This window comes from Tamandua tetradactyla, chromosome 21 (assembly GCF_023851605.1).
Source record: "Tamandua tetradactyla isolate mTamTet1 chromosome 21, mTamTet1.pri, whole genome shotgun sequence".
Classification (NCBI taxonomy): domain Eukaryota; kingdom Metazoa; phylum Chordata; class Mammalia; order Pilosa; family Myrmecophagidae; genus Tamandua; species Tamandua tetradactyla.
Genome location: NC_135347.1, coordinates 40,473,044 through 40,498,552, shown reverse-complemented (window position 1 = coordinate 40,498,552; position 25,509 = coordinate 40,473,044). Strand labels below are relative to the sequence as shown.

At 36.1% G+C, this 25,509-nt stretch overlaps 1 protein-coding gene across 1 annotated transcript in view; it reads left to right on the top strand.

Annotated features, from left to right (window-relative positions):
• ADGRV1 (adhesion G protein-coupled receptor V1) overlaps positions 1 to 25,509 on the top strand; it is a 637,421-nt gene that overhangs the window by 203,939 nt on the left and 407,973 nt on the right. The window contains exons 59-70 of the mRNA XM_077139161.1: positions 239 to 403; positions 7,276 to 7,393; positions 9,139 to 9,259; positions 11,024 to 11,162; positions 11,313 to 11,498; positions 11,752 to 11,984; positions 14,434 to 14,582; positions 16,167 to 16,368; positions 16,862 to 17,081; positions 19,086 to 19,325; positions 20,443 to 20,592; positions 21,600 to 22,073. Coding sequence (XP_076995276.1) covers positions 239 to 403; positions 7,276 to 7,393; positions 9,139 to 9,259; positions 11,024 to 11,162; positions 11,313 to 11,498; positions 11,752 to 11,984; positions 14,434 to 14,582; positions 16,167 to 16,368; positions 16,862 to 17,081; positions 19,086 to 19,325; positions 20,443 to 20,592; positions 21,600 to 22,073 — 2,397 coding nt within the window. The remainder of the gene's footprint in view (positions 1 to 238; positions 404 to 7,275; positions 7,394 to 9,138; positions 9,260 to 11,023; positions 11,163 to 11,312; positions 11,499 to 11,751; positions 11,985 to 14,433; positions 14,583 to 16,166; positions 16,369 to 16,861; positions 17,082 to 19,085; positions 19,326 to 20,442; positions 20,593 to 21,599; positions 22,074 to 25,509) is intronic.

Below are 25,509 nucleotides of genomic sequence, written 5' to 3'. Positions count from 1 at the left end.
GAAATTGGCCACATACTCGACCTAAAGTGAAAGAAGGGCTAGAAAATATCATCTACCTGAGCATCTAGAACAAAAAGGAAATGGGGTTTGGTGAACATAAGCCCTTTTTCTGCCACATGATTGTAACATGTCATAAACAGAGTTCTAAATGCAAATTTGAAGTCATTTTAAATAGCAATAAATTCATGTTTGCTTCTTCTAGTCTTTTTTTCACCTTACTGGAGTTTCTTTCTTTCAGGTAATAGTTGATGAATCCCTTATAACCGATGACCCTGATTCATATGTGACATTAACTGTTGTCCGGTCCCCTGAAGGAAAAGGAGCTGTCCAACTTCAATGGACCATAGATGAAATGGCTAAAAATAAGCTCAAGCCTTTGAACGGGACACTTCATTTTGATGAGGTATAGTCAGCATCATGACTTCTGTTGTTTTTTTCTGATTTGTCTTTGTTTAATTTTCTTTCTTGTAATGGTACTTATGAATTCATATGATGGAACTCAGGAGGTCTGCAATTTTTTTGAAATCCATATGCCCTGTGATGAAAAATACAAAATAAAACCCTTACATATTTGAAATTGGATTCTCTAATTCAGACCCTTCTTCCATCCCACCATCAAAACTGCCTTTCTCTCATTTCCTCTTTTCATTGAGGGCAAAATTAGTTACGTAACTCAACATTTTGATATGCTTCACCACCCCAAAAATCTGAATCAAAATAAATGATAATGGTGTAGCTTATATGATGAGATCTGTGTGTTTGTGTGTTTGTGTATATCTTATTTACCTTACAGTGGTCTAGCTCTGCAAGCTTCAATTTACAATGTAATATTTGCTATTATAGTCTACTGGATATCTTATGAAATGCTATGGCATTATTATAGGGATAGATGGAGGCTATTGCCTGTTTATTTACTCACTACTTTTTGTTAAGGATATATATATATATATATTTTTTCCCCTTATGATATTGTCTGATAAAGATTCGTTACTCTGAAGATTTTCCAAAATCATAATTGAGAAATTATTAAACTGATTATATTTTCTGAATTTCTTTTTTCTATGAGGGATTTTCATGGATTCCTTTTAATATAATGTTCGTTTTTAAATAATTATATAAAACATCATGGCTTCCACATCCTATTTCTATTTATCTAGGTTATAATTTTATGTGTTTTGTTTTTCTACAATTGCATTGAAAACATATTCTTCTGTAGATGATTTCAAAATAAATGAATAAATAACAATGGAAGGCACATTATAATCCATCTGTGTCCCAGCCTCCCACAGTGATAACAAGTAAAGGGAAGCACACCATTGAAAGAGGCTAAGATCTCTTTACCCCAGAAATTGGTTTCTTATGACTCCTGAGAATACTACCTCTGTCCAAAGCCCTGTAGAACGATCATAAATAATTTATTTATTTATGAACTTACCAACATTAACCATGAGGACTTTATCTGGAGTATCAACCAAACCTTTTTGAGGATGTAGTTTTGATGTCTGCTGTTATCCATTCAGCTTTCTCCCCCACCTCCCCTTCCTTGGCCAACTTTAAAAGATGAAAGAACTGGGAGAAGACAGGACACCATGTTCAATTAAGCTGAGCACAGAGTTTCACTGGGAATAAGCCCAACCTAACCAGAATCAAGTGATATTTACCAATATAATCCCAAATCAGACTCACAGTCTTTTTTGGGAAGGGGAGGGCAGTGAGGTGTAGAAGAGAATTGACAAATTGATCCTAACTTGTATATGGAAATGTAAAAACCAAGGCTAACCAGAAACTCTTAAAGAACAATGTGGTAGTTGGACTTGCCTAACCAAATTTAAGACAGTATGTCACTAAGGTAAATAAGACAGTGTGATATTGGCTCTGGGATAGACAAGTAGACCAAATAGAAGAAAAGAGAGTCCAAACTTTTCAATCACTTTATGACTTTTGCTTTTAGAGTCATGTACAAATCCTTCCTGAATGAATGAAAATGAAAGCAGAAGGCAATTAATTAGAAAAAAGAAAAGCAGTAGAATTGAAAAATAAATAAATGTACTGTTGTCTGAAATTAAAAACTGATAAAAATAACCTTACAAAATAAAATAGCACAAGAAGGAAATAACCATTAAAATGGAGGAAATATTGGAAATTGTAAGGGATTGCTTTGTAAAAATCTAGGCAAATACATTTTAAAACCCATATTAAATTGACCGTAGTAGATTCAGAAAATCTTAACAGGTATATTTCTATAAAAGAAATAGAAAAAAAAATTAAAGAAGAAGGAAAAAGCTCCTCAGATGGTTTTCCAAAGAAATTCCACCAAACTTTTAAAGACCATGTAATCCCAATGCTACATGGGCCATTTCTACTCTTTTTGGAGTCTCATGACCCCTCTCTAGAGATTTCTGCACCAATCTCAGCACGGGGACAAATCCTTTTTCCCAATCTTTCTGACAAATCATTAAGAGATAAATTGGAGATGCCATCTGGCAATATGTTCACTACTTAAACATTCTACCACCATTCTTGAGGTGTTGGTGAGAGTACATTAATGACCCTAAACCAGGTAGATGTCTCAGATGTTTGTCTACTCATTTCTCAGATTCTGATAATTGGACACTCAAACATCTAAGTTGTATTTCCTAACCATGCTCTGGAAAATTCTCATCTGACTGACATAAGAGTGGAATTTGGAAATCGTCCTCAACTTTCTATAAAGACTTTCTGTAGTGATAATTAGCAATGATTTCTGATACCGGTATGTAATTACCAACTCCACTTCCCAGGTTTCTAATTATGAGCATTACATCCAGGCCAAATGGAAGACAGTATCATCTTTTCTCTCGGGAGTAAGGTCATCCTTTTTCAGTGTGCTTCATCAGGCGGGATGAATTTCTCACTTTCCGAATTCTACCTTCTCCATCTAGTTCTTTGGTCAGTGACCTGCCACATATCATGTCCAGTTGCATAAAAACGCCATTGTTCTTGTATATCCATCTCTGAACTACATATGTTTCTAAGGCTTCTTATTTGGTTTTGATGATGTCTGCAGTCTTCTCCTTGTCCTGATCATAGCTAGTAGTATCCCTTCCAACAGAAACAGACTGGTGGACCTCTATTCCCAAGCTCCATTCTCATAGCATCTTAGTGCTCAGATTGACAATAGGAATGCTGCCGTACAGGAGCTGTTCCACCTAGGACCCCCTCCCTGGCTGCACCATAGCTTCATGGTATAATGGTATCACGCACTGCCTCAAAACGTAAGTGACTGTGGTGTCCCCACTGCTCCAGTTACAGGGACAGTCTCCTACATGTTCTTTTCAGTCCTACCCTGGTAAGAGGGTGAAGTTTTTCCTATTTCTACTGTCATGCAGAAGATCTTAATCTCCATTCTAATTTATAGGAATATACAATTCTTCTTGACTGATGAATGATAAATGGTCTGCAGGTGATAAATCAGTGAGTATTGCAGGTTGTCTTTCCTAAGGAGAAGCTTTTGAGGTGGAGATTAATGTCAGGAGACTTTTTAGGGAATGCTCTTGGGATCGAGATTTCCTATGGGAAACAAGCAGGATTAGGCAGGGGTGAAGTCAAGGCATGATGCCATCTTAAAATGCCACAAAAGTTTGTTTGAAGATGGATTGATTCGTTAGAGCTTTCCTGAGTGGGAGCAAGAGTCATTTTTTTTGTATTTTTGTGTTGACCAGTCATTGGATGCGAAAAATGCCGGGAAGGCCCTGGATAGGGTGGCTCTATTCAGCAGGCACATGTCATTTCATCTTTTCCTTTTCTTTTGCATTCTGATAAAACACTACAGTTTGTCCCATGCATCACTGATAAAAATTTCTGCAGTTTGAATTCTGCTGTTTATTGATTTCTATGGACATTTCATTTCTGAAATTGCACTTTTTCGTTGAGATTTTTAATTTCAGAGAGCATTACTTCAGTGTCTCTCTTCACTCAAGTTGTTCTCTCTTCATAGTACCATATTCCTATTTTACAACGTCTGCATTTTTCTTTTAATTTCAAAAGGGCTTCTAGGAAAATGTGTATTTCCTGCCTCACATTTTACTAAATGTACTCATGAGAAATTTATAACTCTGATACAGTATAGCTTCCCATCCCTTACACTGTCTGCCTTTTGAAAGTTGTAAACTCTGAATTGATGTGGAGGGGAAAAAGCCAATGAGAATACAATAGCTCTTTTGTTGGGTGGCAGCTGGATAGCTTGATCATTGCAGTTTCTGTGGCTTGGAATTCAGAAAAGTCAAGTGACTGGATCACATCTCTTCTGTGTTTCTCCTTGTTATTTGGTGTCATGGAGTGTAATGGGTATGCGTTGTTTAGTCTACCCCAAATTGATTCCTCTATTAGCAGAAATTCATCCTAGATTTTAGAAACTTTCTTTTATCTTTCGCTCCTATTGTTGTTGACAGTTAGACCATTTATGGTGTCTACTTGTGTATTTGAAGGAGACACAATTTACCTAACTGAAATGTTACCTAACTGAAATGTGTATTTGAAGAAGACACAATTTACCTAACTTAACTCAGAAGTCTCTAGCCTGTCTTTTTGTTTTAATCTGTTATGCAAATATGTATGTTCATGGTAAAAACTTCAAATATAGAAAGATGTCAAATAAAAATGCAAATACCTCAGGATCCTCCTTGTTCTCCCATTCCTATATCTCAGAGGTAGCTACCACTGAAAGTTTTTTATATATTCATCCAAAAATTTTCATGCATATTCAAGCGTGTGTATTTTATTCTTACACAAACGGAATTTTACGCTGCAATCTGTTCTGTAACTTGCTCTTTTTATGTTACAATCTATCTTAATCTTTTTTTCATAGTAAACAAAATCTACTTTATTAAGAAAGTGGGTACATATTTTCCTTTCTGTGGATTCCCCTCATTATTCAATACTATCGATCATCACCTCTTCATGGGCACACTGTTTCACCCTCAGTTTTATAGTTCTGAAACATATTATCTCCTTCTGTATTCCACATTTCTTGCTTAGTATTCCATTCTCTCTGGTTCCCCTTTCCAGAATGTCTGCTGTCATAGATATTGTCCGTCACTTCCATTTGTGTCATTCTAGGGTCTTTTCAGCCTTACAAATCTGGAAATAGCCACTGAAAAATTAAAAGTGTACAGGTTTTTATAGCTAGCCAGTCCTTAATTCAAATCTTCCTTGCACCATTTAATACCATGTGACTTTAGGAAAATTCATTAATTTCTCTCACATTTAGTTTCCTAATTGCAAAATTAGGATAACAATGCTAAATACAAACAGGAAATTGCGAGAATTACAGTAAATAATATTTATGAGGAAGGTAACCAACTTCCTGATATTTAGAAAGTTCTTTATAAAATCATTGTTATTTAGAAAATGTCTAATGAAATGACAGGTTGCTACCTCAACTTTTTTTATATTATGTAGTTAAAAATTAAAGAGTTTTCAATTTAGAACATTAGGAAACAATTTATATTTATATTTTCCTGAGATAGTCTATAATGGTATTTCCTAAACAGCTGCTTTACACTGTTGTTTTGTAGGATAATAATAATTGTTCTGAATTTTAAGGGAAATAAATGATTCCATGTTCAAAGAGATTTGATCTTAGCCAAAAGGCTGAGAAGCGATCAAAATAATAATAAATAAAAGGAAATGCATGTGGCTGTGTGAGCACCATGGGCATAGCAGCTTGGTGCGAGCTGGTGACTTGTGAGATGAACTTGGCATGGAGCACACTGGCTGGGCCCCAGGTTGGCGGGCCGTGCGGCAGCACAAGCAATTTATTGAAGTACTTGGTGATCATGACAGGCGAGAAGAACTCTTCCACCTCCAGGTGACTCACACAGGCAGAAGCGAGCTGCCACATTGTGAGCTCCCTGTGGGGAAGCACCACGTGGCAACAACCCCTAAGGAACTGAGGCCCTCAGTCTATCAATCTGCTTGAGAAGCTGAAGCCTGCTCACGTGGGTGAGCTTGGAAGCTGATCTTTTCCAATTAAGCCTTCAAATGACAATGCATCCCCAGCAGACAGCTTGAAGGACCTCATGAGGGACCTTGAGCCAGAGGCACCCACTAAACCACACCTGGATTCTTGACCTAGAGAAACTATGAATTAGTAAATATTTGTTGTTTACAGCCATGAAGTTTTGGGGTAGTTTATGAGGAAATAGGTACAAGTGACAAAGACCTTTGGAGATCCTTGAGGAATTCCACTTTCAGATGTAGAAAAGGAGGGTTAAAAAGAATAAAAGCACTTACATAAAGTCTGGGAACAAGTCAAATAAAAGTCACAATTCTTGAAAAAAAGAAAAAGGAAAAAGAGACAAGCCGGTTGTCGTCCAGTGAAAATGGTGCTACCCACAGGAAAAGGAGCAGTCCGAACTCGGTGTATCTGGGATCCAAAAAAAAATTTGAAATGAAAAATGAAATCAGTGCCTTTGCCCTAATTTAGCAATAATGAGAACAATGTGCAATGGGGAGAAAGTATAAAATAACTAGTAATGAATTTGGCAAGAAACCAAGTAGGACCTATGTGAAAATGAAGCAAAACAGAATTTAAAAGATTCAGGTAGGGTGGGCCATGGTGGCTCAGAAGGCAGAGTTCTCGCCTGCTATTGCGGAGACCCTGGTTTGCTTCCCAGTGCCTGCCCATGTAGAAAAATAAAAAAACAGATTCAGGTTAAAAAAAAAAAAGATGTGTACAAAATACCAGGTTTTGGGTGGAAAAAGAAAATTCTTTGTATGAGTTAAGCCCCATTAAGCTGCATTCCGATGCTTTTTTGTTAACCAGGGAGGTGCTGTCACTGACCTCGCATCAGCAAGACAGAGGATGAGTTGGGTCTCCAGTGACGATGAGCAGTGGGTCATCCAAGCCCATCTGTACAGTGTTTTCTCCTTTGAATGGAGCTAACGGTCCTGTAAAAGTTTTGAACCTGTGACCTTTGTCCCATTTGCATTATGCCCTCGCCATTTAGCCCTCTTGAAGAGCTTATACTTCCCGTGGTTGACAATTTTTGGTAAATGTAGGGTAAAAGGTAAAATTAAAATTTTTTTTTCATTAAGAGCCTAAATGAGATTTATAGTCAGAGCTAATCTTTATTATAATAATTTTCTCTAGAAGCAGCCCATAATTCTAAAGAACAAAAAGGTCACACTTTTTAAAAAATGACTATGGATGTAAACATGATTCTGCTAATAAGAAGATTCAAAATTATGCTTTGGTCCATCCGGAAAATTTGTTGTTACTCTGATTTAATGTAGACCGAGTTCCAGAAGACCATTTTATTGCACACACTTCAAGGCCCTGTGTTGGAGGGGGACAGGCATTTCATCATTCAGCTGACAGCAGTTGATAAGGTAGAAATATCCCCAGTGAAAGGTAAGAGAAATTCACCTTTTGGGAGATTAAAAAGTAGATCCTCAGAAAAATATAGCCAATAGTTACAAAGATAACCAGTGTTAGGTTTTATAACTCCTGAAATGTGTGTATATTATCAAATTAAAACACAACAGTGTCATTTTCCACCTATATTGTAGGTAACAAATTTTAAAAATTACAATATGCCGTGTTTTAGGTCTTTGGTCAAAGATTTCATACTGCTTAGCATTGCAATTCTTTTTAAAATAAAGATGTTCTTTGTAGTAATGTTTATACAATAAAATATGAAGATTCTTAAATGGTCCGACAGCAAGAGACTGGTTAAATATGACAGAATTCTATGTAACCATTCAAAATGAGTGACAGAGGAAACCTTAATTACATTAAAAATAAAGAACACTGAATTAGATGGATAATTCTAATGCTAAAGCAGGATCATAGCATCATATTCAGTATAATCCCATTCGTGTCTGGTATACATGTGTTTGGAATTATTTACTTGAAATGTTAATAGTGATCTTTAGTTACATGTATTTTTAAGCATATTAACAGTAGTCACATATTGTTTTTGTAATAAAAAGTTATTTAAAAGCAGCATTTTATTATGTATAATGCTTAGCCTATCTATATCTATTTTCATCTGAAAGTAATTTCTTAGATATTTTGACCTTCAGCAATAGGCATAATAATTCACATTTGCCTATGGTCCATATGATAATCTGTTTCTTGAATCTGTAGAGAAAGAATAAATGGTTCTAAAAGATCTTAATGTACTATAAATAATAATAAGCATGCAAAAAAAATTGACCCAGAAGTTTTGTTATGAGGGGTTGGTGACTGCTAAATGTCTTTTTTGCAACTAAGCACTCCTTCCTATCTAGAGGTCTGTGGCCAAAAGCAGAATTCTATGGCCAAGGAAATTGTCAAAATTGTGGAGATAATCACCATATATACCTGGGGTAGTTTATAGTTTCTCCATTTTTATATGACTACTTCCCATCAAGCCTATCAGGGAATCACATCATTGCTCCATATTCCTCTGTAGGTCTTAAAATAGCTCAGTTGTCCAAATCACATTAAAATTACAGAGCTGATATTATATAGACTCACTAGACACAAGAACATAAATATATGGTCAAGGAAAATCAAAATCAATATCAAAAGTATAATTCAAAATATATTTCTGTCTAACAGAATAGGAACAATGCAATGTAGTGTTGGAAAAGTCCTCAAATTACTTGGCATAGTTTTTATTTCCATTTTGTTTATATGCTTTTAATTATAAGAAAATTCTAGGAATATTTGACACATTTTTATAAATGCTTGTAGTAAGGTAAGACAAGTAGTAGAGTTAGAAAGTTAAAAATACCTCCAGGACTTCTTGCTTTTGTGATGCAAGTTGACACTGAGCTGCGACATTGTTAGCTCAGAAGTGAATTAATGCCAATGATAAAGTACTTGCTTATCATGTGAGGAGGAGGGACATTGTGCCCACTTTCTCTTGTGCCTTTTGTTAAGCATTACTTAAGTGTGATCTTGGATGAAAGAGTTGCCTCTGTGTCTTCAGTCGCCTTGCCTCAAGTGTCCTCATTAGTAAACTGGGGGTAACGTGAGTACATAATTTGCATGATTGCCATGAGGATTAAATGGGCTAGTAGATATAAAGAGCTTGGAAAATTGCCTGGTATATACTAAGTGCATTTGCTTATTTGCTATAAAGGTGGTATGTATCATCTTCAATTTAGGTAGTGCATCAATAATCATTCGGGGACATAAGGGAGCATCAGAAGTTGGGATAGCTCCGTCATCTCAGCATGTCCTCATTGGGGAGCCCTCAACAGAATACAATGGCACTGCTATAATTAGGTAAAGTCATCCAATTTTTTTTTACCTAGGTGGGGGTTTATGGAGTTTTACTTAAATAATCAGCATATTACTGCCTTAAATACATTATTCTCAATAGTTACATAATTATCAAATTATCATTTTATATATTGTTAGCATCTTGTGGTTGGTAATGTAAAACAAATTACTGGCAGAAATTGAAAATATGCCTTTACTTACCTTAAAGTGGGATTGTGTGGAAGCTTCTGACTCCCTGGGTGCTTTGTGCAGAGGAAAGAACAGTGAAATAAGATTGGAAGGTCTATGCTTTAGGTCCCATTCTGTTACTAAATGTGCTAATAAGAGCTTTACTTATTTCTGCGAAGCTTGTCTTAAGTACAAAGTAATTCTGAAGAAAATAATCTGAATCAAACATTTGATGATTCTAAGTTTTGAAATTGGGGCCTACAATGTAACTGAATTAGTATGACCATAGGCAAGTTTGTTTCCCTCAATTTTCTCATGAGAAATGGGACATCAAATATCAATGAAGTAGCTGGATTTGACTTTAATACTTTATCTTTTTGTTGTTGTTTTTCCATTAATATAAACATGTATGAAATATTTACTGTTCTTTAGAATACTTTATTAACCTGTTTATATTTTGTACCTTGTGTGTTCTGTAAAACGTCTATAAATGCTTCTTTTTATTACTTTGAACCATTCACTTTTTAAAACATTTTTTATTGTGAAATATAACATATATACCAACAAACAATATATTTTAAAGTCCATTTTAATAAATAGTTATAAAACACATTTTAAAGTTTGATATGGGTTACGGTCCCACATTTTCAGGTTTTTCCTTCTAGCAGCTCTAAGATACTGGAGACTAAAAGAAATATCAATATAATGATTCAAAAATCATACTCATTGTTAAATCCTAACTTCTCCATTATAATTCTTCCATCTCCATTGATCTTCTCCCAATCATTAGGGGTATTTGGGCTATGCCCATTCTAACTCTTTCATGTTGTAAAGAGGTGATGATGATATGGTTTAGGGGGGTAGAACTAGTTGATGTTCTGGGAGAGGCTGGCCTCTCTGGGCCTCAGGACTTATCTGGCCTAGGAACCATCTGAGGTTATAGGTTCCTGGAAAGTAAACTCAGTGTATGAAACTTTTCTAGGATCTCAGATAGAGCCCTGGGTGTTCTTTTGGGTCAACAGGAATGATGTTAGTTGGGGTTTGGCAAACCGTGGCAATTACGAATATCCTAGCCAAAGCTTGCATAAGATTACCCTCCAGAATAGCCTCTTGACTCTATTTGAACGCCCTTGGCTACTGATACCTTCTTTCATTACATTTCTTTTCCCCCTTTTGGTCAGAAAGGCATTGTTGATCCTATGGAGACAGGGCCAGGCTCATCCCTGGGAGTCATGTCTCATGTTGCCAGGGAGACTTTCACTCTGGATGTCATGTCTCACATAGAGGGGAGGGTAATGCTTTTCCTTGCAGAGTTGGACAGAGAGAGAGAGAGACCACATCTGAGCAATGAAAGATGAGCCATCCACTTTTAGTGTGAAATTTTGTCAGTCTTCTTGTCAATATATATTTACACTATCTTAGTACTTTGGATGTAACGGTCTTGGAATTATAATACCTTTCTCTGTTTGTAGTTGATGCTATTTAAAAGCACAAATATTCTTGAAATAAATGGAAATTGTTTATTGTTGAAAGGCAAAATATTTTGGAAAAATTCCTTCCATAGAAATGAATTCAACATATGTGTGTGTGTTGTTGTAGCCTTGTTCGTGGCCCGGGGACTTTGGGGGAAGTCGCAGTGTTCTGGCGGATAGTCCCTCCTTCAGTGGGGGAATTTGCAGAAACATCAGGAAAACTGACAATGCAAGATGGACAGTCTGCGGCTGTTGTATTAATACAGGTATCGACGATAAGGGTTTCTATCATGCCCTGTATGTGTGTGTGGGTGGTGAGAGGGGGAGCTAATATGACGTTAGTTGTTTGGGTGATAAATATTTTTCTTTAAAATTTATAGATTCTATTATTAATGGCTCATTTTGTCCCTCTCTAGGCTTTGAATGATGACATTCCCGAGGAAAAGTGTTTCTATGAGTTTCAACTCACTGCAGTCAGTGAGGAAGGAATTCTGAGTGACTCCAGCAGGACTGCCAATATCACAGTGGCGGCCAGTGACTTTCCCTATGGCCGATTTGCCTTTTCACAGGAGCAAGTTCAAGTGTCAGAAGAAGCACAAAGGGTAAAGTGTGAAATGCTCAAGATCTTAGATACAGTTTTTGTCTTGATATTGTGAAGTATCTTTAAAATGTATGTTCTTGGTCATATTCCAAGGTTATCACAAAATGAGTCTGTTTGCTCCTCACATCATGGTTTTTACATATTATTTTAAACATAATCTTGGTGAACAGAATCTTTTAAGTTGAGACAAAAAATTAAATGGCGTCTGGTAGATTAAACATTCAAATCAAATATGGAACATGTTTTTTTCATAGATTAACATCACGGTCATTCGTGCCGGCGGATATTTTGGCCACGTGAGAGTCTGGTATGAGACCGTGAGCGGCTCGGCAGAAGCAGGTTTGGATTTCACCGCTGTCGCTGGGGAACTCCTTTTTGAACCAAGGGAAATGGCAAAAAGTTTGCACGTCGAAATACTTGATGACAACCTTCCTGAAGGCTTTGAGGAATTTTCCCTGTCAATTAAGAAGGTGGAACTCCAAGGAAGGTAAAGGAGAAAGAATATCGGAAAAATGAAAACAGAAGGGAAAGAAAGAAGGAAAGAAAGAGAAACACTCAATCGTGTAGCGATTGATGTTGGACTGTAAAACGGTTCCTTCCCTGTTCTTTCTCAGATTTATATTTCTTATCACAGAGCATAGTAGGGAAATTGTGACAAAGGCTAAGTTTCATTGCTTTTTTCCATTTTCCAAAATAAAATTACCTCCCCAACGTTAAAAGCATGTTTCTTATTCAGAATAAGCAAATTCATAGAGGTAGAAACCAAACACAGGTTACCAGGGGCTGGAGAGGTCTAGGGAAGGGGGAGTTAAAGCCTAATTGGTACAGAATTTCTGTTTGGGGGGATGGAAAAGTTGTGGAAATGGATGATGGTGATAGCTGCATAGCACTGTGACTGTAATTAACACAACTGAATTCTATATCTGAATGTGGTTAAAGAGGAAAATTTTAGGTTGTATATATGTTACTAAAATTAAAAAAAAAAAAAAGGTCAGAGGTTGCCAGGGGTTCACAGGGAGGGAGTGATGATGGAAAGGTGTAATACTGGGAATTTTTAAGGCAGTGAAACTGTTCAGAATGATACCGTGATGGTGAACACATGATGTCATGCACTCGTCAGCGCTCATAGAACTGTATAACAAAGAGTGAATCCTAATGTAATGTACTGGTCTTGGTTTGCAATTGTACCATATTAATACAAATACAATACATACATACTAATACAAATGTACCATACTATAATGCAAGATGTTAACAGTAGGGGAAACTGTGTGAGGGAAGGAGGGCCATGTGGGAGCTATCTGTACTTTCTGATCAAGTCTTCTGAAAACCTAAAACTGCTCCAAAAACTAAAATCTATGCATTACCCAGAAAAAGTAATGTTATATAGGCACATTCTGTCAGAGGATCTGCTTATTTTCTCTAGCATTTTGCATGGAAGCTAAAGGATGCTTCAAAATCCTTTAAGACGATATCCAGTTTCTGCATAAGAAGTGAAATACTATCATTTTGAAGGAATCTGTTGCTTTAGAAAGTTTTCAGAAAGATGTGAAAGGAATTATTAGCACAATCACAGATTTTCAAATCCTGGGCTAAACAAATATTAGGAAATAAAATGCCCCAATGTAAAACTAGTGAAAACATTTAAAAAAATCTTTCTGTGCTATGAATTCACCCAGTGTGGTGGTGTTAATAGCAGTTTAAAATGGGAAGTAAATTCCAGAGATATTTGGCCATTTAATACATACTGTGTTTCCACGGAAGACCGGTAACTGACTGTATTGATCCCCTGTCATCCTCTGGCGTGGTCAGGGCAGGCCTGTTGACAAGGGCGGCAGACACCTCCGGCTCACTTTCAGACTGCAGGTTGAGCCATCCTAAAAGCACGTCTGCATCGTTAATTTACAGAGGGCAGGTGGGGCCTTCAGCAAGAATCATGTTTGCCTTTGTATATGCCTGAAAAAAAAACTTCTTGTGCATAAAATGTTTTTGCATTCTTATATAATGTTACACTTCAAAGCTTTCTTTAATAAACACATTTCATTTAGTGTCTTAGAGAAAATTTGTGCTTTGATATTCAGTTATCATAATCTGTTAATCAACAGCCCATCTCAGAATCCTGATAGCAGTTACTCCTATCATGGAATAGCTAAGTCCCCAGTTTTCTCATTTTAATCAGTTTCTGACCTTTTGAAAGTGGGTAGTGTATAAATACAGAGTAAATAGAATTTGGGAATTGAAGGAAATACTAAAATGACTTTTATATCATTTTTAAGCTTTAGGAATGAAAGAGCGGTATAAAATCCTGGAAGTCAAAACTTTTTGTTTATGGGAATAATATCAATATAGAAAATTTGCAGAAATGTGGTTTTAGACATATAAATGAACCCCCTTTTTTAGAGAATAGAAACACTGATTGTAACTGGTTTCTTCAGAAATTAATGTATTTTCTCCAATCTGGATGGTTTGGTTTGAAATTTCATTAGTGGAATGACACCCATTATTGCATTAAAGTAACTCTCTCAACCTGAAACTATCCATTTCAAACCTGGCTGGCTTGTTGTCTTTGAGCACCTCTGCTTTAATGGATCTTCCCTTCCTCGGCCCAGGACCGAAGTAGGTATTAACGTATGCCTGGGTTTTCTTTATCACAGCTTCTTCCCCACCTTAACAGTTTTATTATCTTCCCGTTGCCCAAGTTGAGTAACTATGTATTAATTTCATTTCATGAGGACAGTGCTAATTAGAAGCAACACAAAAAATCACTTTCAAACTTCATTTCCAAAAATAAAAAAGATATCTTAGTGTTGGGAACCTATTTATAAGGAAGAAAAGGTCTAATACAGTTGTTATAGGAGGACAGAGGATCTTTCAGTTCATGCTAAGCAATTACATAATCCTTTTATTTTATTTTTATTTTTCTGTGACTTTGCAAGAGGGTATGATTTTACCATCCAAGAAAATGGACTTCAGGTAGATCAACCTCCTGAAATAGGAAATATCTCTACTGTTCGAATCGTAATAATGAAAAATGATAATGCAGAGGGCATCATTGAATTTGACCCAAGATATACTGCCTTTGAAGGTAGGCTCAGTTGCCCTTACTTATGAGTAAGTTTACCACCATTTTCTGAATTACAAAGTACCTGAACATGACTTTGTCAGTTTGAATTTCCCGTGTGTAAGTTTTCTAGGTTCAGTAGATAGACTTAAAATTTACATTCTTGTAATTTTGTGATAAAACATTCTTGTATGTTTTATATATTTATGTTTAAAATATGTTTTGAGTTGTTTGGTCAGTGATGAGCCTTATTTTTGTATGACAAAGCTGAATGGTTAAGGAATAAGGTAATCTAGATAAAAAGTTTCTTTAACTTTAGGGTACTCAAAAGCTTTCTGTTTCAAACATTGAAATAAAAAATCTTTCTGACGTGTTAAGTATTTAATTTCCTTTGAGATTAGAAATCAAGGAATATTTACTTTCTAATAAATAATCCCCTTTGAAATTAGTTATTTTCCTGAACCACAAATGCAGGGTTAGTTGGATCCTTGATCTTGCTTTATTGAAAGCTTAAGAGCAGCTTGCCTGTTATGGCCAGTTCTTCACTCCTGCTATACAATGCAGAATACATGGCCATCTTCTCTCCTAGGTAGAAAAAAGTGACCGCCTTTCTAGAATATGATTATACTTAAAGGCAGAATATGAATAAACCTTTAAAAATAAACATGTTATCTTCTTATTGTCAGTTAATTCTTTGGCTTCATTGTTAAAATTCTGAATATCTAGCCATTTAAAAAAATCTTCAAAAATTGTTTTATGAATTGATTTGTATTGACTTTATGGGTAAAGTCAAGGAAGACATCATTTTGTGAACTTCATTCTAAAGCTAGTAAATGCTTGTGTTGCATTTTTGCATTGATAAAGAAATAAGACCTTGGATTTTTTTTTTTTTTCCTTTTAACTGATTTCCGTTTGACCATCTATCTTAGGGGAACTTTGGACAAAGCATATTTACACTTACAATGTAAGTTCAGTGTTATCATATGGTAGTTAATGTGAACTTTATTAAATATTTTTTAATGTGAGAGGTTAGTAAGAAATATATTTTCGAAAAGAATTTTTAAGTTGAAATAAAATATTGAACATGCATATTGAAATTCACAAGTTGATTTTATAAGAGCTGGAAAAGTAATAAAATGGTATTTGTCTCTAGACTTTTAAACATTTATATGATATAAATAACAAAGCTCATTTATTAATATCTTATTTCATATATATCAACTAAACATTGATAGAAGCAAAACAGAATGGTTTCCTTTGGGTACACATATTTTAGTGCTTTTCTTATCCATCTTGCATTATCATTGAAAACAAAGGTCATTTATTTATATGTAAAATACAGAAGAAGAATGTCTATGCTAATGACTAAATAGGTTATTTAAATTCTAATTTAGCCCACTATAAATTCCAGCTTTTGATAAACTATTTTCCTCCAAAAACATCAGTCATGAAATTTTCACTTATCATTGTTCTTAAATGATGAATGAACTGTGGAAACATTTGAGTGCTTACACTGAGCTATCATATTTAATTGTCATTTAATTTTTCTGAACTCTTGTAACAGTTGCTTTATCTGGCTTACCAGTTAATTCCAAATTCCTGTTGCAGTGGAGGAAGATGTCGGGATGATCGTGATTCCAGTGGTGAGACTGCAAGGGACCTACGGCCACGTGACAGCTGATGTCCGCTCTCGGGGCTCCGCTGCCGCTGCTGGCGGTATTGATTACCTACTGCATGGCAGTTCAGTCACTTTCCAGCATGGGCAGAACTTGAGTTTTATAAATATCTCCATTATTGATGACAATGAAAGGTAATAATATTCTGTGATAACAGGAAATACTAGGAGCAAATCTAAAGCATAAATATTGTGATCTAATCCTTATATACGTGTTGTTTGATAATAGACTCTTGGATAATGCATGTACCCATTGAGAAGCAAAAATAACTTTTGGAGTGAGTCTGAGAGACCATTTGTGGTGACACATATCACTTTTTTTCAATTAGAGGGAATGATCATTTTGGTTGTTTTAGATTTGAAGAAGTCTAAACAGAGTGTGGATGTCTCCTTTCAGTTCACTTTCTTAACGCATTTAAGTTAATTAAAAAGAGAAGAGGAAAGTGTATTAACTCTTTCAGGTTATATAATATTGATTTTGATATTGATGCTTTTAGCTGAGCACCCTCTTCTTACCACTTGACGTATGACTACTGTGCCTTGAATATGCATGACCCATTTGGAAAATGACTAGCTACTTGGATTTTAGAAGCATTTTAATATGTTTAAATTACTCCTTGCTCTGCAGTGAATTTGAGGAGCCTATTGAAATTCTGCTGGCGGGCGCTACTGGTGGAGCAGTCCTTGGGCGCCACCTAGTGAGCAGAATCACGATTGCCAGGAGTGAGTCTCCCTTTGGTGTTCTGAGATTTCTCAATCAAAGCAAAATTTCTCTTCCGAACCCTGATTCGACAATGATTCTATCCTTGGTGCTGGAGAGGACTGGAAGACTCTTGGGAGAGATTCAGGTAGATTTTAAAAATAATTTTTGGTACACAGACTATGGCGCTGGATTTTCGTATTCCCCACGTTTATTTGTTTAGTTACAGTCAATAAGTATTTATTAATTCCCAAGTTGATATAAAGTAGATTCTGTTTCCTATGGACTAGATAAAAATGTGTGAGGCATACATCTGTCCTAATGGTGCTCTGGAGTGAAAGATGGAAATTAAATTAGTGATCCTGGTGAAATGCATTAATTCAGTAAGTATTTGTTGAGGACAACAAATTACGAATACCCTGTTCTAGGCCCCTGGGTAAACACTGGTGGAAAAGGCAGACTTCATACTCTCTTCTCATAGAGTTTTCGTTCCAGTTGGAAAATCTGTACAGTAAACATTTAAACGAATAAAAAAACCTATCTTATGACAATAAGCGCTCTGCTGGAATGTGAAATCTAGAGACCTGCTAGTGAGTGACCCGCTGGCTACTTTAGATTGGGTGGGGAGGGCGGCATTGAAGCTGAACACTCGATGAGGAGAAAAGGATGATCATGTCGCTGTCAGAAGAAAGAGGATTTAGGCAGTGCAGAGGCACAAGCTTGGCATGTTTGAGGTCTGAGAGGTCCCTGTGGTGGGGGACGTAGAGGTGAGGGGATCGTGGCCCAGATAAGTCGGACTGGGCAATAAGAGTGATCAAACTGGGCAACACCTGTGGGTCACACGGCGCCTCCTAAGCCAAGTTAATGTTTTATACCAAGGGAAGATAGAATGCCATGTGAGAGTTTTAAGCAGAGGAATTGTGTTACTGTATAGGCACTTTAAACAGTCCATTTGTGGCTGCTGTAAGGAAAATGGATTGTCAAGATGCCAGGATTGAAGCAAGGGGGACAGTCAAGAGAATGGTGAGGATGGAGAGGGCAAGAAATGAATAGGCATGGAGCATGCTTTGGAGGAAAATTTATTGGCCTCAAAGTAGAGGCTCAGGGGAAGAGAGGAATCAAGGCTAGCTCCTAGAAATTCAGCTTGAGCAATGCATTCAGTTGTATTGCTTTTAACTGAGATGTAGAAACTTGCAGTTCTGTTTTGGCTGTGTTCATTTGAGATATCTGTCAGACATCCCGATGGAAGGGTCAAGTGGGAGGTGGATATGCATGCATGTTGGGTGGCCAAAGTTTCAGATCCACATTTGGAAGGTGTTGACACATAAGGAGGCCTGTGAAACCATGGGGATTAAGGAGCAAAGATAGAGATGTGAAGGGCACAGAACTGAGCCATGAGCTCCCAGTATTTAGGGATCAGAGGAGTGGGAACTAGCAATAAGACTGAGAAGCAAAGGAGGAAAACTAAGAAGACAGAGTATCATGTAAGCCAAGAACACTGGACAGTGTTCCAAGAAGGAAGTGGTCAGGTCTGTCCAATGCTGATGCAAGGTCGAGTAAGTTGCAAGAGAAGTGGCCAATTTTATTTCTTCGTAAGATTGTATGGAAACTATACAATTTTAAATTGCAGAAACAATATTATTATGGTTATTATAATAGAAAACATTGTTTCTCATAAAAATTTATGAAAATTTCTGTTCATTTTATATTAGGAATTTATTTAAGTATATTTAGAAGGGACTGTACACCCAGCAGACTTTTTACATCATTTTATTGTCTTCTTCAGATAGGTTTTAATGGGCAGAACCTGTATACTCAGTAGGATAGTGTTGTACTACACATATATATATATTTATTTCTCTAATATGTATATATTACCTGTTATATTTTTGTCATCCTCTAGTAATGGCAAATGATCAAGTATTAATAGTTTTCTTCTTTTAAGATAATTTTATTCATGAAAACTGATATTCCATAGGGGTGTAGTTTATATTTGCAATTATAATTCATTTTAGCAAAAATATAAATGATTTGATGAATCAGGACTTTCTGGATATATCCCAGAATAATTTCATATATATGAATATATAAATACTACATATTCACCAATAATTTTTTTTTTTTAAAACTAACGTCTGTTAAAACCCTGCAGGTGAACTGGGAGATAGTAGGACCCAATTCCCTGGAGGCCGTGCCGCCACGGAATGGTGACTTTGCAGATCCTGTGAGCGGGCTCATCTATTTTGGAGAGGGAGAAGGTGGACTGAGAACCATAATTCTCACTATCTATCCTCATGAAGAAGCTGAAATTGAAGAAACTTTCATTATTAAACTTAAACTTGTGAAAGGAAAAGCTAAATTAGACTCCAGAGCTAAAGAAGTCACGTTAATAGTAAGCCTAACTTTGTTTTTACAACAAAATTTTGGGTCTAAAGGATATATCGGGAAATATATTTACATTTCTTGAAACCATATTAGACTTAAGATGAACTAAAAATTATAAAACCAAATGAAACCATAATAATTCTGAAGAGCGAACTTACTACGTTGTATTACTTCATTACATAATCTGATTAATGATAAGTTTTTAAAAAAGTTTTAATACATTTAATACATTTAATACTGCTTATTTTTACAATGTTTGAAAAAGTTTGATCTGTGGGGCCTGTTATTTGTTGCTATTTGGCACTTGTAGGGAGGAGGTATAATGGCTAATAGGAAATGTTGGCTAAAATTAACTGATTAAATGAAGCAAACGTGAGCTGAAGATTAAATTCAGACACGAAAGTATTGTTCCTCTGCAATTCTGCAAGGTGTGGTTTTTTGGACACTTATTCCCATTATTCATGGGGAATAGCAACGTATTTGTTTTAGACAACGGTCAGGGTAATAAAGAAGGCTTTAAGAAATGGGGTAGCTAGTAGATGTTTTAGTTGGCCAGACTGTTATGACAAATAGCACACAATGGGTTGGGTTGGCTTCCCAGTAGGAATTTAATGGCTCCTGATTTGGAAGGCTAGAGTTCCAAACTCAAGGCAGTGCTACACCCCGAAGTCTGTCGTGTTCTAGTAATCCTCGGAGCTCCTTGGCTTGCATCTCTGCCTCTCATCGCATGGTGATGTCTCTCTCTCCTTGTGTGGTTCTTCCGTATTCCACGGAATTCCGGCCTCTTCTTGTGTGGCCTTCCCCAACTTCTGGCTTCATTTCTTCTCTGTGTAAGGCCCCCAGCAGTAGGGATTAAGACCCACTCTCATTCAGTTGCACCGCACCTTGGTGACATCTTGAGGTTGTAAGTTACAATGAGCTCACACCACAGGAATGTGGGTTAAGATTAAGAACATGTCTAAATTGGGGGACATCTTCGGTCTACTACAGTAGAATATAGGCAGGTGTTATTTTTATGCATCTTTAGTTTCCTTAGCTTATCTGTGTTTTAATGTCTTATTTACTGTAATTTCATCCATGGTTGTCAGATGTGCTTTTCACTTGGCTATCTTTATGTTTTTTAGATTCAGAAGTTTGGCAATCCAAATGGCGTTGTTCAGTTTGCTCCTGAATCCTTATCCAAGAAGACCTATTCAGAGCCACTGGCCTCAGAAGGGCCTCTGAGCATTACTTTCTTTGTCAAAAGAGTCAAGGGCCTCTTAGGAGAAATTATGGTATCGTTTCTCTTTTTGATTTTACTAAGCAGAGTAACAATTTGCCTAACAAATGTGACAGAGAAACCCTGGTGTCCTGGTTAAAGGACATTTCTGATAAACTGAGGTTCTATGAGTTTTCAGTGAAGCTGAGAGGCTTCCCATAAGCCCCTTTGGAATCCCCAGGCAGTATGAACCCCCAGCTGCTTCATTACATTCAGCTACGTGTAGACCATGAGTATTCCTCGCACTTAATTGTGAATTATATCACTGAACTATTTCGTATTTCATTATTTGCTATAACATGAAACTTTCCTATTAAGCCTCTCAATGATTCGATGGATCGTTCAATATATTCCTTAAGCCTTTATCCTCAGTAGAATTTTTCCCTGTGGTAACTGCTTTTTAGGTGGTTACATTTGAGTGTAAATGTTTTGGGACGTCGTATAGATACTCAGCTAACAGATCAAGGTAATTTGTTTGCTACAAAATAATTTTGTGAAATTTATGTGAATATTTATCTATCTTCCTTGGAGATTAGCTAGTACTTCTTCAGCTGAAACTTCATGATTTGGAGGTCAAAAATTCTCAGAAAAGAAATCTTGTCATGAAATCTCGGAGACATTTCCTTTTCTTTAAAAACAAACTAAGACCTATTCTGATATAAGTCATCAGAGAATCTACTTATTTTTTATCTTCAAAATTGCCCATTCATGGATCACTGATGAATGCATTTGTGGGACTAGCATTTTAAAATCAAAATGCTCTTCTTTTTCTCCTCAAATTCTGTTTTTATTTTAGAAGCAGATGAAATAATGCGATTTCTAATCATGTCCTGCAAATTAGGTGTGACAGCCTGGAAGACTTCATGTAATTTCCAAACTGACTTGTGCTTGGAAAGTTTCACTTCAAATATGATACACAATTAAAATTTCTTTTTCTGCGTATTACAGAGGAAACCAAAATTTAAAGGATTTTAATTCAGTATACTGAATTATTTAATTTTGATTTTTTTCTTTTTATTTTAGGTTTACTGGGAATTAAGTAGCAAGTTTGATATCACCGGAGACTTCCTTTCCACGAAAGGATTTTTTATCATTGCTGACGGAGAGAGTGAAGTGAGCTTTGATGTTCATTTGATATCAGATGATATACCTGAGATTGAAAAAGATTATATGATCCAACTTGTTTCTGTAGAGGGAGGAGCGGACCTGGATCCAGAAAGATGTATCACCTGGTTCTCTGTTTCTGCAAATGATGACCCACATGGTGTATTTGCCTTGTATTCAGATCACCAGTCAATACTTGTTGGAAAGAACCTTACTAGATACATCCAAATTAATGTAACCCGACTTGCTGGAACATTTGGAGATGTGGCTGTTGGATTTCAAATATCATCTGACCATAAAGAACAGCCAGTTGTTACTGAAAATGCAGAGAGGCAGCTGGTACTCAAAGATGGTGTCAAATATGTAGTCGACATAGTACCAGTAAAGAATCAGGTTGGTAACATTTCTTCAGTTTTCTGATCATTCCGGTAAAACTCCATGAGAGTTTTACCTCATGATTCGTTTAAAAGATTACTCAGATATTTAAATGCAAAATGAAAAGTACCTTAGGAAATGCAAAGCAGTTATTGGGTAATATGGGCACTGAATGAAATATTTACAGATTGCAAATGAATAAGTATGTTTCTATTTGCAGATAAAATATTTTTGTCTAAATAGCAGCAAATATTTAGTACTTGTAAGTGAAGTGAACTGTTTCAAGTGAGATACGCATATATACACTTACATATACATACCTATAGAATCATTTAATCCTCACGACCACTTTAACAGATAACTTCTAATATCCTTATTTTCTTACATGTGGAAACAAAGGCACATAGAGGTAAAGTAACTGGTCTGAGATTGTGGCAGAACTGGAATTCACACCCAAGGGACAAAGTCTGAAATCTGGGCTCTTAATTATTCCTCTTCAGATTTAGAATGGTGTTATATTACTTCCTTAAATCAATGCTAAATTTGCTTTTCTGTTGATATAATTAAACTATAATAATGGTGGTAGGCATCCAGCTACTTGCATATAAATGGATATATAAAACCTAGATAGCTTTAGGAAATTTATTCTAATTTTAGTCAGTTTTTTCCTTCTGTAAGCTAATACATGTTTTAGCTTATGTTTAAAGCAATATTGAATTCATTAAAAAGTAGCTACAAGTTTTGTTAGAAATCTTATGGGATCCTAGAAAGAACTAATAGCTCAAATTTTCTTTTTCCAGAGTTCCGTTTTATTGTTACCTAATGGGTCCTTCATTGCTGGAGTAAGATCAGTTCTAATTTTTTTTATAACCATCGAGATAATTCTTATACTGTCAGTTATTGTGTAACATCAAGAGGAATAACATTACTGTTACTATGTATTATATTGACAGTATTGAATTGAGTGAATTGAATTTTCATGTAACTTTCTTATTCACAATTGCAGAGGAATGTCGAGTATCAGCAAGCTAACCTGTTTTGTGTGCACAGTCATTAATGAAATAAGGGAGTTTCCTGATTTTTTTAATTCCTCTTTATTCTACTTTATCCTTTTAATATCTCTTAACTCTGTCAGGAATTTTTTGTAAAAGTGCATGTTCATTTGGGCTTTTCATATTATTTCTCATTTTCAGCTGAATCCCAAAGCTAAACCTATAAGCTATAATAACTGCCCCACAGTCAATAAATAGATAATAATGTATCTATACTGGATTCATTAAAGATAGTAGAACTCATGGCTGTCTCACCATCACCTCTTCTAGTCTATATATATCTAAGATATGAAAAGAAATTCAAAGTTGGTATCAGCAATCTAAGCTGAGGAGAAATGTGTTTTAGATTTTTTTTTCTACTTGTTGGAGAGGAGAGAATGGTTTGTTCCTTCCTCCTATCCAAGCTGAGTAAAAAAGTAGAATTGGTCTTAGAAATGGGGGAATGTTAAAAACAAAACAAAACAAAACAAAAATTCACCACCAGAAAAAATACAGATTTGTATCTTATTTTCAGCCTGATATTTGTGGAAGAGCAAAATTTATAGGCATCCTTGTGCTGCTACCAAAGAATGGTGCAGTGGGTTTGGCTCTTAAACACACAAGTGGGTACCTGCTTCTGCCCTTGGAGTTTGGAATATAGGAAATTGATTATGATTTTTGGGATGATGAGGCGAGGGTAGTGGGCTGCTCTTCCGGTATTTGGGATGGGTGTGACAAGAATGTATGGATTTCCTGTGGGTCAAGTACATAAATGCCTGCAGCCTTTCACAGTGAACCACAGATCATGATTTGAGTGACTACTTTCTGCAATTCTCCCAAGAGTTGTACACAACTAATATCCTTCTATATGCATAGGAGACAAGTTGACATTTCATTCACTGGACACATTTTGGCATTGGGCTTAATTACGTCACGGTTAAGATAGGTTGCCTCAGAGGGTAGCCAGATTGGAGTTATCTTGAGAACTTTGGATTGTGAAGCTAGGAGAGGGTTTAAAAGTCATACGAGAGTATATCATCCATGCCAAGAAATAGTGAAGAGTAGAATTCTTTAGAAGCTTCCAAGGAGATCCTAAATCTGTTACATAAAAAGTCAGACATCTGGGGACTTGCCATTAATGGAGGCATGGTAGTCAGCCAGTGTTAGCCAAGAAAGAACTACAGCAGTGAGGCAAGCCTTTTGACCTTCTTTCTCAAAGTTACAGTCCCTTGCCCCAAACCTGGAAATGTCAGAAGATTGGTGGAAAGGTCAAAATGGGGTGCTGGAGGAGTACTGAAAAATTGGATTGTGACCCCTTTCCCTTTGTAGATTCTGAGCCATGGATCAAGCAAGAACTGATATAAACAGGGAAGCTTTCAAAAATTGAGGAAATTGGAATTTTGATTTATATGGCTTGGACCATTGAAATTCTTGAAAGTGACTGAAAGCTTTGTGATCTCCCACAACATTGTCAAAGGTTAATGGATAGAAACCCTGCAAAACAGTAGCAGAAAAAAAGTTAAGGAGTTTCCCATTTGGATTCCGCTGAGTTTAGCATATTCAATAAACTAATGATCTTAGTTTCATAGAAACTTACCGCTGATAGAATGTAGACCTCTTCATCCACATGTATGAATATGCAGCAGTGTGTACAGCAAGCATAGGACACTAACTGTGTCTGCTCTGGGGCGTGTTTGATCTCTTATGTACCTTCAGGGTCTTTACTTCTATTGTTATTTAATTAAATAGAAAAATGGAGGCCTCTTAGTGAGACAGGAGTTCTTTGGCTATTCCTATGACACTCTAGTCCTTTTGGAAACTGATGCAATGCCGTGGCTCTAATTTATCCATTTCTAGCCTCCAATATCTATATCCATAAATTCCTAAGACTGGAATAAAGAGTACAGATCTGAGAAAATGAGAGGTGGATTAAGTAAACCAGAATACCATTGTATTAAGTCTTGTTTACAAATTTAAAGGATTTAAAAAAAGAGTATGCTGAAATTCTGTAACTTGAAACATTTTTCCATGCCCCTGTATATAGCGCCATTTTAGCACATTCAAGTTATATCTCTGCCAATGAGCCATTGGGAATATTCCTTTAACATTTCTAGGAATAAATTTGAGTCATATTATAGGAACATTTCATTTGGCAATAAGACTTGCCACTGTGAAGATTAGATTATTTTTCTATTCTGTTAGTTATTAGTAGTATTCTATTATTTTACTAAGTAAGCAAAGTGGGTAGTACAAAATTACTCTAGACTACACAAAGGAAAACCAACAAATGTGATTTACATTGCGTGAAATAAGACTCTTGATCTGCTTGGCTCTGAGATTGTCTCTTTAAATGTCATCTCAGGACATTTTGAAGGACGATAGGTTTTTTTTTCATTTTGCTTTAAAAGCTTAGTGGTGTAGCT